General features: G+C 43.4%; 1 protein-coding gene across 3 annotated transcripts in view; it reads right to left on the bottom strand.

The window, feature by feature from the left end:
• LOC144671432 (BTB/POZ domain-containing protein 7-like) overlaps nucleotides 1-15711 on the bottom strand; it is a 68792-nt gene extending 53081 nt beyond the window's left edge. For 2 of the 3 annotated variants that reach the window (XM_078533334.1, XM_078533336.1), the window contains exons 1-2: nucleotides 15549-15711; nucleotides 4145-4337 (exon numbers count right to left, since the gene is read on the bottom strand). In XM_078533334.1, coding sequence (XP_078389460.1) covers nucleotides 4145-4226 — 82 coding nt within the window. In that variant the 5' untranslated portion in view covers nucleotides 4227-4337; nucleotides 15549-15711. Of the gene's footprint in view, nucleotides 1-4144; nucleotides 4338-14148; nucleotides 14289-15548 lie in introns of those variants that run through there. The other variant, XM_078533335.1, reaches the window with a different exon arrangement.
• Between the last annotated feature and the right edge of the window lie 221 nt (nucleotides 15712-15932).

Raw genomic sequence — 15932 nt, 5'->3', positions numbered from 1 at the left:
AGGTACTGGATTGAGACAGCTCGAACTCATTCCACGTAGTACCCGTGTTCCCTACAAAATTTTGTTGTATGCGGTCAGTCCCCCCCCCCCTCCCCCCACCCACCCCGGCAACACATGGCACTTTAAAATGAGAAAATGCTGGAAGTACTCAGCAGGTCAGGCAGCATCTGTAGACCGTTAACGTTTCAGGTTGATGATGACCCTTCATCAGCTCTGATGTTGACTGACCTGCTGAGCATTTTCTGTTTCTATTTCAGATTCCCAGCATCTGCGGTATTTTGCTTTTGTACCTTTAAAATTGTCTTACGTGGCCACTGCAGGCAGGGTACTTAACATGAAATGAGGCGTGCATGGTCACATCCAGGTTGCTGCATAGCTACACATGCACGTAGCTCAGCAGGAATGTTATATAGGACCCTCAGTGCTGGCAGAGAACCCCCCCACATTGGTCTGAACTGCATTTGAAACCCGATCTAGGAGTTAAAAGTTCAGTGTCTAATGCACGGCAACGCACAGTCCCAACGTTTTATTTATTATTATTAATAATAATGTTAGTCACATGCAAGATACATTTTACGGGCTGAAAAAACAAACTTACTAGGAATGAAACCCAATAGGAAAATAAAACATCAAAAAAAGGGGAATATACATACTTGTGGTACACAAGCTGCAGCATGTTACAAGGCAGCATCCCATCAAAAGATCAGAGAGATGTAATAAATCACAGCAGGGAAACGCAAGGAGGTTCATCATAATCTGGTGATTTAATCAGTCCCTGAAATACCTCCAATATTGCTCTTTATTTATACAAAAGTCTAACCTGTGGCACGGCTACTACTATTTCCTGGCAAGTAGATTGTTTGCTTCATAATGCCTCGCACATGATGTTGGACTAAGATGTCGTATTAATATGATGGGATCTGTGCCAGGAGCTGAATCTATACGGTGCACAATTGTTTTTAAAATTAACTGGTTGTTCATCTTGTTGCTCAATAAGGATCATAGCTCGTGCAGAACGGCTAATGCATTTGGCCGCATAACAACAGTAATTCACTGTGTGAGGGCACCAAGAAATAGCGATGGTGAGGCAGTTGTCAATTTTAATCAATAAAGATTACCAGCCAGTAAAACACATGTGCGTCTGCGTGTACATCAGCTGAGATCCACCCTCATCTCTCATAACACAGTGAATTACCCTGGTACACTCAATATCTAGCTAGGCTCATGTATAAAGAGCAGCCATCTGGGCAAGGGAAAGTTAGAAAGAACCTGTATTTCTACAGCACCTTTCACAACCTCATAAGGTCAATGGAAAGACGGCAATTTGCACACAGCAAGATCCCACAAACAACAAGATGGTGAGCAGATAATCTGTTTTGTGCTGTTAGTTATTGGCCCAGAACACAGTAGCATAGTGCGGCAGAAGCCCAGGGACCAGTGACTCCAGCAAGAGTCCACACAGGGTGCAGGGGAGAAATAAAAAGGGATTGGAGACGGGAAAAAAAGAACATTAATACAATTAATCATAGCATCTGGAGGTTGCTAGCAGTTAGAACTTAAAAGTACCAGATTTACGCAGCTCACAGTGAAGTTATTCTGATTCATGAGAACAAGCTATATTTTAAAAAAAACATCCTTGGGATGCTGCATCACTGGCAAGGCTGACATTTATTGCCCATTCCCAGTTGCCCTAAGGTAGTGACCATTGTAGTCTGTGAGAAAGTGCTCTTCTGAATTCCCTATTGGATTTCTTGGGGACTATTTTATATTGATGGCCTCTAGTTATGCTCCTCCCCACAAGAGGAAACATTCTCTTTGTATCCACCTCTATCAAAACATTTCATTATTTTAAAGACCTCTTTTAGGTCACCGCTCAGCCTTCTCTTTTCTCTTAAAGGCATGGACTTGCTGATGGCTACTGTGGAATTCAACCACACAGCACATCACAACTAAACTCAAACCTGTCCTCATGTGCACTTTGCAATAAAGGGGAGATAAATTGTCATCAATAATGACAGCTCTGGGTGACTTTCCTATAGTTGTCAAGGCAATGTTATCGTCCCTACCATTACTGCAGGAGTTCCTCTGGGCAGTGACCTAGGCCCAACCATCTTCAGCTGCTTCATCAGTGACCTTCCTTCCATCGTAAGGTCAGAAGTGGGGATGATCGCTGATGATTGCACAATGTTCAGCACCATTCTTGACTCCTCAGATACTGAAGCAGTCCAAGTCCAAATGCAGCAAGACCTGGACAACATCCAGGCTTGGACTGACAAGTGGCAAGTAACATTCACGCCACACATGTGCCAAGCAATGATCATCTCCAACAGAGAGAATCTAGCCATCGCCGCTTGACATTCAATGGCGTTACCATTGCTGAATCCCCCACTATCAACATCCTGGGGGGTTACCACTGACCAGAAACTGAGCTGGACTAGCCATATAAATACCATGGCTACAAGAGCAGGTCAGAGGCTAGGAACCCTGCAGCGAGTAACTCACCTCCTGACTCTGCAAAGCCTGTCCACCATCTTCTAGGCACAAGTCAGGAGTGTGATGGAATACTCTCCACTTGCCTGGATGAGTGCAGCTCCAACATCACTGCAGAAGCTCGACACCATCCAGGACAAAGCAGCCAGTTCAATTGGCAACCCTTCCACAAACATTCGCTCCCTCCACCACCGATGCACAGTCGCAGCAGTGAGTCCTATCTACAAGATGCAATGCAGTAACTCACCGAAGCTCCTTAGACAGTACCTTCCAAATCCACGACCACTACCATCTAGAAGGACAGGGGCAGAAGGTACATGGGAATATCACCAACTGCAAGTTCCCCTCCGAGCCACTCACCATCCTGACTTGGAACTATATCACCGCTCCTTCAATCACTCGGTCAAAATCCTGGAACTCCCTCCCGAGCAGCTCTGTGGGTGTACCTACACCACATGGACTGCAGCGGTTCAAGGGCAACTAGGGATGGGCAATAAATGCTGGCCAGCGACACCCACAACCCATCAATGAATTTTTAAAAATTAGCCTGTTGAGATTAACTAACTAATGTATCAGCTGCAGCTCAATACAAAGCAGTCGCCTCTAAATCAGAAGGTTGTGGGTCAAGTCCCACTCCAGAGACTTGAGCACAAAAATCTAGTTGACACCATAGTGCAGAATTGGGAACATCCTGGAATGTCAGAGATTATATCTTTTGGATGATATGTTAAACCAAGGCTCCATCGCCCCCTCAGGTGGATGCAAAAAGTCCCATGGCACTACTGCGAAAAGGAACAGGAGAGTTATCCCCCAGTGTCCTGGCCAATATTTACACAATCAACATCACCAAAAAAACTGATTTTTTGGTCATTATCACATTGTTGTTTGTGGAAGCTTGCGGTGTGTAAATTGGCTGCCTTGTTTCCTACATTACAACAGCAACTACACTTCAAAAAGATAATTCAATTGCTGTTAAGGGCTTTGGGCCATCCTGACTTTGTGAAAGGCGCTGTATAAATGTAAATTTTTCTTTAAAATCAGGGACTGAATTTGGGATTACCAGGCCTTCAAGGCCTATTACCACATTTCGATATATAGAAACCTATAGCATTGAAAGAGGCCGTTTGGCCCATTGTGACTGCTCAAATTGTCTCTCTCCTGCTCTTTCTCCATAACACTGTAAATTTGTCTTCAAGTTTTTAATCAAATTCCTGTTTGAAATCTACTATTTAATCTGCTTTCACCACCCTTTCATAAAGTGCTTTTTAGATCACAACAGCCTGTTGTGTAACAAAAGAAATTCTCACATCCCTTCGGGATTTTTGCCAAAGTTGCAAAATCTGTATCATCTGCTTATCAACAGTCCCACCAGTGCAAAAATTTACTCCCAATCTACTCTTATCGAAAGCCCACAATCTGAACACCTCTTATTTTGTTAAGCCTTTAACCTTCTCTGCTCTAAGGGGAACAAACCCAGCTTCTTAAACCTTTACCCGCTAAGAAATTAGGGAGTTATTCGAAAACCAAGCTCCCCTAAAGCCACAGTATCAGGAGTTACATTGGAAGAGGAGGAGGCCATTCAGCCCCTCAAGCCTGTCTTGCTATCCAATTAGATACTGATGATCTCTCTCACAATATGCAATAAAATTCTTACCACCAACTGCATTTGAAGATTGTGTTTTCACCCCAGCTGTCGGACATGATGGATACGGGTAGGTAGAAGCATTAACACCCATTTTCTTTGTACACACATGGCAAGAATTTCTGTAAGGTAGTCTTCTTCCACTCAGCAAGCAACTTCAGCTGTCTACTGACAGAGGATCATTACACCGCATGAAGAACAGTTCCTGAGGGGGGGGAAAATTTTTAAGAAAGGTAAGCAATTTCCTCTACGTCTACAATGGCCATACTTTGTTCTACTCAACCACTTAAAGTAACCGCGGGGCCCAGAGTTCAAACATCAAAAGTCCATCATAAAATGAATGTTCTTCTTTAAGTATCACAATCCTTCTCACTTTATAATGGAAAGACACCACCAAAAAAACAACAGATTAACTGGTCATTTATCATCTGCTATTGTGGGACCTAGCTACAAACATACAAATTAGGAGCAGGAGTAGGCCACTTGGCCCCTCAAGCCTGCTTTGCTATTCAATAAAATCATAGCTGATCTTAAATTGGTTACCAGAATTGACAAGTAGGGAAGTTATGCAATCAAACTTTGGTTGGACCACACTTAGGAGTACCGTGAGCAGTTCTGGTCACCATATTATAAAAAAGATATAAAGGCAGTGAAGAGGATGCAGAGATGATTTACAAGGATGATACCAGAATTGCGTGGGTATACATATCAGGAAAGGACCAACAGGTTGGATCTCTTTTCTCTTGGGGGAAAAAAGGCTTAGGGTAATATAGAGGTCTTGAAAATTATGAAAGGCTTTGAATGAGTGAACGCAGAGAAAATGTTTCCTCTCGTGTGATAGGTCATTAATATATGATAATGAAGAAATCCAATAGAGAACTCAGAAGAAATTTTTTTACTGAAAGACTGGCAAGAGTGTGGAACTCACTGCCACAGGGAGTTTTTGAAGTGTGTAGTGTAGATGCATTTAAGAGGGAAGTTAGACAAACATTTGTGGAAGAAGGGAATAGAGGGTTATGATGATAGATTTAGATGAGGGAAGATGGGAGGAGGCTGGAGAGGAACATAAACGCCAGTATGGACTGGTTGGGCCGAATGGCCTGTTTCTGTGCCGTATATCCAATTTATTTGCCAAGATAACAAGTGAATCAATCAATTCATTGGGTGCAAAGCATATGGGATGCGCTGAAAATATAAAAGGAACAATACAAAGGAAAGCTGTTTCTCTTTATTTCTACCATTTGCACTTCCTATTCCAAACTTTTCCCTGCCACATATTTTGATATGAATGATTCATTCCATTGACCTCGTAACTTGGCAATTTAAATTTAAAATTAAAAAAACACTAATGCATTTTACTTCAGATAAGTTTGCTTTTAATTTCTTTATCCTTTCATGGGCCAGCATTTGTTGCCCATCCCCAATTGCCCTTGAATCAAGTGGCTTATTAGGCCATTTCAGAGGGCATTTAAGAGTCAACCACATTGTTGTGGGTCTGGAGTCACATGTAGGCCAAACCAGGTAAGGACAGCAGTTTTCCTTCCCTAAAGGACACTAGTGAACCAGATGCGTTTTTGCAATAATCGCTAATGGTTACCATGCAACCATCACTGATGACTAGCTTTCTTCAATTCCAGTTTTATTAATTTAATTTAAATTCCACCAGCCGCCGTAAGATTTGAACCTCTGCCTCCAGAACATCAGCCTGGGCCTCTGGATTACTAACCCAGTGACATTATCACTACGCCACTATCTCCCCCAAGTACATAGATGGGAGAAGCTGGGACTGTTTTCCTTGGAGAAGTGAAGGTTGAGAGGAGATTTGATAGAGGTGTTCAAAATCATGAGGGGTCTGGATAGAGAGAAACCGTTCCTGTTGGAAGGATCGCGAGGAGAGGGCACAGATTTAAGGTAATTAGCAAAAGCAGCAATGTTGATAGAAGGAAAAACCTTTTCAGGTAACGAGTGGTTAGGATCTGGAATGCGCTGCCTAAGAGTGCGGTGGAGGCAGGTTCAATTGAGGCATTCAAGCGAGAATTGGATTATTATCTGAAAAGGAAGAATGTGCTGGGTAACGGGGAGGCAGCGAGAGAATGGCACTAGGTGCATTGCTTGCTCGGAGAGCCAGCACAGACATGACAGACCAAATGGCTTCCTTCTGTGCTGTATACATTCTGTCTGGTCAATAGAAAGCAAACCATTACAAAGGCAAGAGCCCAACTCTTTGGGGAGCACAATGATGATGGAAATCAAGGTGAAGCAAGCACAGATGAACTGAGGTAACTGCAGGGCAGTCTGCCTCTCGTGACACAAAAAGCAGATCACTGTTAGCACCCAAAGGGGTCCAGAAACCAGACCCACTCTTGGAATGAATCACACTCATCCAATTACAGGCCACTTAGGATTTCCCCCCAATTTCTTCCCACCCCTCACAAAATCAATTGCACTGGAATGCAATTCTAAATTTCACAGGAGCCAGCACCCCCCCTCCCCCACCCCCCAACTCCCAAGAGTTCAGGCAGGACCTCACGCACAAGTCTCAGCAGTGAATGCAAGCTCACTATTCTATTAAGGGGAGGGGGCAGGTCACAATTAAGCGTGTTCCTGTACCCGTCACATTCACGTTTTCCAGTAGAGCTTCACTGGACAATGATCAGAAGATCTCCAAATGATTTTCCTCTCCTTAGTCCCACTGTCTGACTAGGATCAACTAACTCACCACAGACCAGACGGGGAAACACAAGGTCTTCTGGTCCACAAAGCTCAGCACCCAAGCAAACAGTGCCTGCACCACTAAAGCCATTAGCTCTGATTTTTCAAGCAAGAAAAGGATTCTATGCTCTTGTCAAATCTGGGCTCTTTTTATTGCTGTTATAAAGGAGAGATAAAAGCAGCAAAGGGTTGGTTTCACCCGACATTGCAGCTGAGGAGCTGCGTGATCCATTTTAATCACAGAATTTTTCAGGATTAATTTATAACAGCACCTCTGACGCCAGTACTACAAAAGAGGGAAAGAAACCTGAAATACAACAATATTAAACATGAAAAGCATCCCTTTGATCTGGGATATTTTAAACATGCAGGTGTCCGCTTTAACATCTGCCTTGGCCTTGTGCCAGTACAAGGCTGCACTACATAATAAGCGTACAATAAAAATGCAGTGTTCCACTTGTTCATTCCAAATTAATTACCACGACACAACATGCACATGTACTGAAAGCTTGGTCTATCAGTTAAAAACCCTGCATGGGGCACATGCTTCCTTCTGTCATCACTTTCTGTTAAAAATTCCCCATTGTCCATTAGAATTTGCTATGTCAACTGTCACGATGTAGCTGCAGGGTCTGGTCTCTAAGTGGCTCTGATGGGCAAATCTCAGGTCCCTCAACCCAATTTCACTGCCACCTTGTTTATTTTTCTTTTTAAAAAAAATGCTCACAAACCATGGGAAAGTTATAGTCATGGAGTCATTACAGCATAGGAGGAGGTCATTTGGCCCATCAAGTCCATGTCGACTCACTGTAGGCAGCACAATTCCAGTGTTTTACTCACACATACCATACATTCCCCACTGGGATAAGAAAACAGAAGTGTAAATTCATGGAGCAAGTTCGATGTGCCCCAGAATCCGAAGTCAAATAACGCTAAGAGAACACCACACAATTTTAACGAAGTGAAATTATCGGCAGGTGAATCTTTTATAAAACATCCACTCAAAACAGCAAAACCAGCGAGTAGCACTCTCATTTCTTCAAACCATGGGATGGTGCCTCAAGTGAGTGTGGAGCTGTGCGCCACTAGCGAGAGGCACTATGCTTAAAGACCTCCAACTCGCAGAGGGAGCACTAGGGGCGAATTGACAGCCACACACTCAAACTTTTTATTACCTGGGAGGGGAGCAAATGAAAGCACAACGGTGACAACATTATCCAATAATAAATCACTAACAGACCAACACTGCCCTGGCAGAAAGCCAGTGGGCTGTCACTGCCAGCAAGTAAATAGGATCCAAAATTATAAAAGCCCACAAGCATGAACTCAACAATATACATCAGATACTGTGTCACCGTTATATTCGGTGTATAATACTGGCAAAAAATCCTACAGGGAAAACTAAAATGCACTTGAGTCGATGGGCTGACTCTTATTCAATCCTCATTCAATGCTCTTAGATGACTGTGTCAGAATGCTCCCACTTTTAGTGACAGACCTATCCTCACCTTCACTTCAGCCCAGCTTCATGCAGCGCAGAATGAGGTCTCAGGCATGACCAATGTTTAGAAGGACAAAACCCATCACTATACAGCTTTTACCGGACACAAAACAAATTCCAGGGCTCTTCATTTCACTTTTAGTTGGAAAAGGCCCAACGACGGCACCGACCTATGAATCACAATCAGTAACCTTTCAACGCCAGCATCACCCCAGCCTGACAAAGATTTTAATCTGCACAGCTGACAAATATTTACGGCAACAGCGCACATGGTTTAGAAGAGATAGCAGGGCACATTACCAAAAAGCACTATAGACTCTACAGCGAGTAAGAGGAAGCAATTTAATTTCAGGATATTCGATAAATCCAGCTTCTCCTGTTTTATGATGTCATCTGTTTTGCAATATCATCTGAAACCCTTTGATTAAACTGCTGTCGTATTACTGACTACTGACCATCTATAATGCTGCAGGAAGGGGGAGGGGGGGGGTCAGTAGTCTAGACAGCGTCTGGCTCAGCTATCGATCTTTCTGGTATTTTGGATTCAAAACTGCCATCGCGAAATTTTTACTTAAACAAGAACCTGGGGGTTAAGAGATGTTTGTTTTAAGTGCAAAGCACCCTCCTTCATCATGAATTCTTTATTTAAAAGAAGTCTTTGCATGGGATGTCACTCTGGCCCAAGTCAAAGTTGTGGGCCCAAGTTCCACTCTGGGGACACAAGCACAACATTCAGGCTGACACTCCCAGTGCGCTGCAGAGGTGCCGTCTTTCAGGGGAGACGTTAAACGAGGCCTCGTCTGCCCTCTGAGGTGGATGCGCAAGATCCCATGGCACTACTTCGAAGAGCAACAGGGGAGTTTTCTGCAGTGTTCTAACATTTTTCCTCAATCAAGATCATTGAAACAGATTATCAGGCCATTGTAGGAAATGCAGCAGCCAATCTGTGCATCGCAAGCTCCCAAAAACAGCTGTTTGTGGGAGCTTGCTATGCACAGAATGGCTGCTGCATTTCCTACATTAAAACAGTGATACACTTCAAACACACTTCACTGGCTATAAAGCAGGTTTGAGATTCCAGAGGTCTTGAAAGGTGGTATATAAATGCAAGTCTTTCTTTAAATATAATTAACACTTATTTTAGTTCAAGGTAAGGTATCAATCCCCCTAATCAAAGCAACTTATTCTACTTCATCTCGGGTCTTAGCTGAATGATAAACCTGTGCCAGTCACTGGTCACTGTACTGGATAGGGGAAGCAGTGACCCTGTAAACTGCAGACCTGGATTATTTTTAAATTGTTGTGACGTGATGATTTACATCCCACATCCCTTGGTTTCCATCTCCAACAGCTGTGTCCAAGTGCATTGATAACCAGGCATTTCATTGGAAAGTGAAGCACGTACCTTTATCCGAATTAAGGTTACATTACATGGTTGGATGAGGCAGGAGAACAGGATGCCTACTGTGCCTTCCTTGTGTTAGCAGCCACATCCCTGGCACTGACAAGTGCAAAGATTCACCAGGATAGCACAGAGGTCATCGAGTCTCTTGCAATCTGCGTCTGAACTCAGCCTAGCCTGATGGGATACAAGTCTCATCTATTTGCAGCTTCAAGGCTACCACAGGAGTTGACTTTGGATGCAGTCTCAACAGCTCTCTAAGGACGTCCTTCTCACACCTCTCAGAGAAGAGATGCAGGAAACAGTTTGTTATCTGATACTCAATTCCACCTGGCCACTTTAACCTTCACTTTCTCCCTCTTATCTCCATTGTGATCAGGGTTGTTCTTAAACTTCCCTCTCCTGGCCTTTCTAATCAACAAATACAACATCCTACACACTTTTCCTCCTCCCTGTTGTGCTGAGAACCAGGCTTGCTATCAGTCGCCACAGAACATCAAAGCTGTGTAACTTTCTGTCTCACTCAATTTTTCCTACTTCCTAAAGACTTAAAAACTGAAGCTTGGCTGTCACCTATCCTTTACTTTATGATGATTCTCACCTCTTATTTGTGGTGCCCTGCACTATGAGCCCTGACCTTTCACCCTGCTCTTCAAATTTAAGAAAAATTGATTGATTGTCAAGTTGAAAACTCCAGCTAAAACAGCAAATAATTAACCCCTTTCAAAAAAGCAACTTTACAAGCCTTGCTTAAAAACAAACATTTGCAGTTTTGTTGTAACATGGGAGTGAAAAACGAGTCTGAATGTAACTCGCTCTTCTCTCACTGCTGGCTGCAAGGCTGCTGCATAAATGAGTTTGGGCAGACTCAAACCACTGGATTACAACACAAATTGGCAGTGTAACTCAGACACTATGGCTAGTGTGGGAGTCTTTACATTTACACTGCAGCAGATGTTCCTCTTAGATTAACATTGGTGCATAATGCTGCAGTAGGGTGATAGATACTTTTCGCTGAGGCAGGGCAGCAGAGTGAGGCAAAAATCTTCATAAGGTATCTCAACTTTTATTATGAAAAACACTCCCCTATAAAAAAACGTGCTCCCTCACATGAGCTGCATCTGGAGAAAGCATTTTGGAGCTATATAACACCAGGGTGAAGTAGCGGGTGATGCTGTGACTGGAAAAGTTAGATTAATGTATTAAAAAGGTCATTAAAACATAAAAGCATGCTGAAATAAGGGCATTTTTTCTTACAAGATCATAAGAAATAGGAGCAGGAGTAGACCATTTGGCTCCTCAAACCTGCTCCATTAGTCAGTAAGATCATGGCTGATCTGACTGCAGCCTTAACTCCACTTTCCTACCTGCCCCCCCATAACCCTAGAGTCCCTTGTCAATCAAAAAACTGTCTAACTCAGCCTTGAACATATTGAATGACCCAGCATCCACTACTCTCTGTGGAACAGAATTATAAAGATCTACGAGAGAAGAGATTACTCTTCATCTCTGTCTTAAATGGAAGACCCCATATTTTAAACTGTGTCCCCTATTTCTAGTCTCAGCCACAAGGGGAAACATCCTCTCAGCATCTGCCCTGTCGATCCCCCTCAGGGTCTGATATTTTTCAATAAGATCACCTCTCATTCTTCTAAACTCCAATGAGTACAGGACCAACCTGCTCAACCTGTCCTCATAAGACAACACCTTCATCCTAGGAATCAGCCTAATGAACCTTCTCTGAGCTGCTTCCAATGCAAGCATATCCCTCCTATTGATAAAAAAAAGTACATAAGTCCTGCAACACGATATTTATAGAAAGGATCCGGTTATTATTCTCAGTCGAATATCAGAGCGAAAGACTGCAATTGATGCAGTTTCAGGTGACAAATTAAATATAAATGGGAAGCATATTGATGCAATATTAAAAAGTGTACTGGTTTAACTTTGATTCTCCACCTGTTTATTGGCAAAGTTCCTTCACAAACTAGTATCAAGGCATTACGGGAGAAACAGTAGTACTCAAGCCAAAACGATTTATCACTGCACCTCATAACATATTCAATTCTTAACCTCAAATTGCTCCCATCGCTCCCACTAATAATACATCTGTAAATAGCAATGCTTAATAGCTACATGATTTACAGAAGGCTATTCAGCCCTGAAAGCCGATTTCACCATTCGGTTAGTCTTGATTGTATCTTATCTCATTGAAACTTACTAAATTCTTAAGGGGCTAGACAGGGTATATGCAAAAAAGAAGTTTCCCCTGGCTGGGGGGTGGTTATAGAACCAGGAAACACAGTCTCAGAGTAAGGGGCAAGCCATTTAGGACTGAGATGAGGAGGAATTTCTTCACTCATGAGGGCAGTGAATCTTTGGAATTCTCTACCCCAGAGAGCTGTGGAAGCTCAGTCATTGAGTATGTTCAAGACAGAGATCGATAGATTCTTAGACACTAATGGCATCAAGGTATATGGTGATAGTGCTGAAAAATAGCATTGAGGTAGCCAATCAGCCATGATCTAGATGAATGGCAGAGCAGTTTTGAGGGGCTGAATGGCCTACTCTTGCTCCTTTGTTAACCTGACTTAGTTCTGTAAGGGATGTTTCGATTGAAGTTCTCAAGATATTAAGGGAAACTGATAGGGTAGATTGGGGAAAAGCTTCCACTGATTGGCGAGCCTAGGATTAGGGGCATAGCTTTAAAATTACGGCCTGTCTCTTAGGAGCGAAATTTGAAAACACACAAAAGGGGGTAGAAGTTTGGAACGTCCTTCCTTAAAATGGAAGTTGGGGCTAGATCATTTGTAAATATAAATCTGACACTGATAGATTTTTGTTAGCCAAAAGGTATTAAGAGATATGGTAGATGGTGTTAGGCCACAGATCAACCACTGAATGGTGCAGAACAGACTGGAGGGGCTAAATGGCCTCCTCCTGCTCCTATCCCTCGATACCCTTCAGCCTCAAACAGGGAAAGGGAACACTGGATTTAATCATTTATAATCAGTTGGGTGATGCAATGGGAGACTAAGTTTTAGTCCAATGGAACCTTCTTTATCTGGTTCATCCCACGATTTAGCAGTGGCACACAGCTCCAAATATTCTCTCTGGACACAACTCAAGACAGGAAGGACAAAATCTTTAAACTACATGGCTGGGTTGGTTTTCCTCACTGTTGTAGAGGGGCATCCGCCCTGTCGAGCCCCCTCAGGGTCTGATATGTTTCAATAAGATCACCTCTCATTCTTCTAAACTCCAATGAGTACAGGGCCAAACTGCTCAACCTGTCCTCATAAGACAACACCTTCATCCTAGGGTTCAGCCTAATGAACCTTCTCCAAGCTGCTTCCAATGCAAGCATAACCCTCCTATTGATAAAAAAAAGTACATAAGTCCTGCAACACAATGTTTATAGACAGGATCCGGTTATTATTCTCAGTTGAACATTAGAGCGGAAAAACAAAATTTGCCAACTCACTGTTATGTTTTACTGAAAGCTTGGCAGCAACATGGCCATGTCACACGATATATTTCGGCACAACCTTGAAGCATCAAGTTTCAAAGTGGGATCGTCAGGTTCTGTATTTCATGATTTAGTGGTGAATATTTGTATTAGTAATACACATCAGTAGGAATAAAGCAGCAACACCATTTTGCTGCTTCAGGTAGCCTATCGGATGTTAGGACAATTGGGGACAAAGGTGCCAGCATGAGTGTGTCAACACTTTTGTAGCCCCAACCCTCAACTCAATAAATGCAAATGCTGGCAATCTGAAAATGAAAACAGAAAATTCCATAAACTTGCCTACGAGGAAAGAGTAGGGGAGTGGAGCTAATTCGAAGTGCCAGCATGGGCATAAAAGGCCAAATAGCTGCCTTCTGCACCATATGAACGCACTGAAAATTTTACCTTTTTAAGTGTATGCCCAATTCCCTTTGAAAATTACTGTTTCCACCACACTTTCAGGCAGTGCATTGCAGACCATGACTTGTTGACAACTCCAATTCTGGCTTCCCCAATTTTAATCGCTCCAACACAGGTGACCATGTATTCAGCAACCTGGGCTCTAAGCTCCAGAATATCCTCCCAAAAAATTCTTCTGCCTCACTTTCCTCCTCGGAGATACTCCTGAAAACCTACTGCTAAGCAAGCTTTTAGTCACCTGCCCGTATGGCGTCAAATTTAATTTGAAAAGACTGCTGTGATTCTCACGGGATTGTCAAATGTTAAAAGGTGCTATATAAATGCAAGTTGTTGCAGAGTTTCTAAAAAAAGTCACGTTGTCCCTGTCCCCCTCCAATTTTTTGATACATCTTAAATCAGTAATAAGAACAGAAAGCACGCAGCAGTTCTAGCAGCACCTATGGACAGAGAAAGAGAGCAACGGAGCTAACCTTTTGGGTTGATGATCTTTTGTCAGCTCTGGTTCTCTCCCCTTAGACACTGCCGGACTTGAGGAGCATTGCAGCAGTTAATGGCTTTATTTCTGATTTCCAGCACCCACAGTATTTTACTTTTGTTTAAAATCTTAAAGTCAGCATCTGTGCAGAGGACAGGTAGACATCAGTATTAGTGTGGGCCTGAAACTTTAGCTGCAATGGATGCTGATGTACCTGCTAAAGTCCAGTTTAAAAATAAGAGGCTTCCCATTTAAGATGAAAATGAGGAGATTTTTATTTTCCTCTCATTAGTCATTACGGTCATTAGTTGTGCAATTCTCTTGCCCATAGAGCACTAGAGGCTGGATCATTGAATATTTTTAAGGCTGAGTTAGACTGACACCCTTGTTAATCATGAATATAGGGTAGACAGGAAAGCAAAGCTGAGGCCACAATCAGATAAGCCGTGATCTTATCAAATGGCAGAGCAAGTTCTCAAGAAGCCAGACAGCCCACTCACAGGAACAAGGAACTTAGGAGGAGTAGGCCATTCAGCCCCTCGAGCCTGTTCCATCATTCAACTAGATCATGGCTGATCTTCCACCTTAAAACCATTTTCTGAAGGGGAAAAAAAAATCATATTGGACTCGAAACGTGAGTTCTTGTTTCTCTGCCCACAGATGCTGCCAGAGCTGCTGAGTTTTTCCAGCACTGTTTTCATTGCTTCCATTATTCCCACGCCATCCCCACATCCTCTTTAATCTTTATCTTTAATATCTAGAAACCAGTCAATGTCCCTCTCGAACATACTTAATGACTGAGCCTCCATAACTCCTGCTCCTCATTCGTTCCTACATAAATGTTTTTCGAAGAAAAATTGAGAAAGTTGAAAACATTTGAGGGTTTTGCCTCAACAGAGGCCAATGCAAAACAGTATGAGGTAATGTAAATAAAAGATAAAAAAGCACCAGAAAGTTAAGTGTGCAAAAGTGCAGCCTGGTGGTAACCTTGAGCCCCTCTTGTAACAGACCGTCTGCTGTTTACATACAAACACATACCAGGGCTTTGCACCGCAGTCAATCAAACAGAATCCCCGCCCCTGCCGTGTGCCCATTGGACAGTAACAGACCGACCTCCCCTCCCATTGGCCGGAACGCCCGTCCATCACCCGTCAAGCACCACATCCGGTCCCGGGGCGGCCTCCCCGCCCATTCCGCTCCCGATTCACAACTTTCTGCCAGTGAAAGGCGCAAAAATAAAATCCGCTCGGCGGGGGGACGAATATCCGCCACACTGTGCGCCCGAACTGGGCCGGGTAGATAGTTGGGGGGCCTTTAAAATACCAACAACAAAAAAAGTCCGTTTGTCCGCAGCCGCTGAGGCCTCCTGCCTTTTAATCTTTTTTTTTCTTTTACCTGAGGAAATTTTAAACTCCAGCATCGGCCCGATCGCCGCCGCCGAATTCTCCGCGTTAGAGAGAGGGGGAGGGGGAAAAAGAGGTTTGCTTAAAAGAAAAGCTTTCTTCCGAATCTCTTCAGCTTTTCTGTGGCGCGCGCTCCCGCTCAGCGGCGACTGGCGTCCAGACCGGAAGTCAGCCCGCCCCTGATTGACGGGCGCCTTCGACCAATCACGTCGGGGCGTGGGCGGGCCCTCGCCTCTTAAAGCTGCACCCCCACTCAAGCGCTGCCAACAACACCAATTTGCATAAATAAAAGCAAAACACTGCGGATGCTGGAAATCTGAAACAAAGACAAACAAAAACTGCTGGAAAAACTCAGCGGGTCTGACAGCATCTGTGG

The sequence above is a fragment of the Cetorhinus maximus genome, chromosome 32 (genome assembly GCF_964194155.1).
Source record: "Cetorhinus maximus chromosome 32, sCetMax3.hap1.1, whole genome shotgun sequence".
Taxonomy (NCBI): Eukaryota; Metazoa; Chordata; class Chondrichthyes; order Lamniformes; family Cetorhinidae; genus Cetorhinus; species Cetorhinus maximus.
The sequence above is the reverse complement of the archived record's forward strand: the minus strand, read 5'-3'. Positions and strand labels throughout refer to the sequence as shown.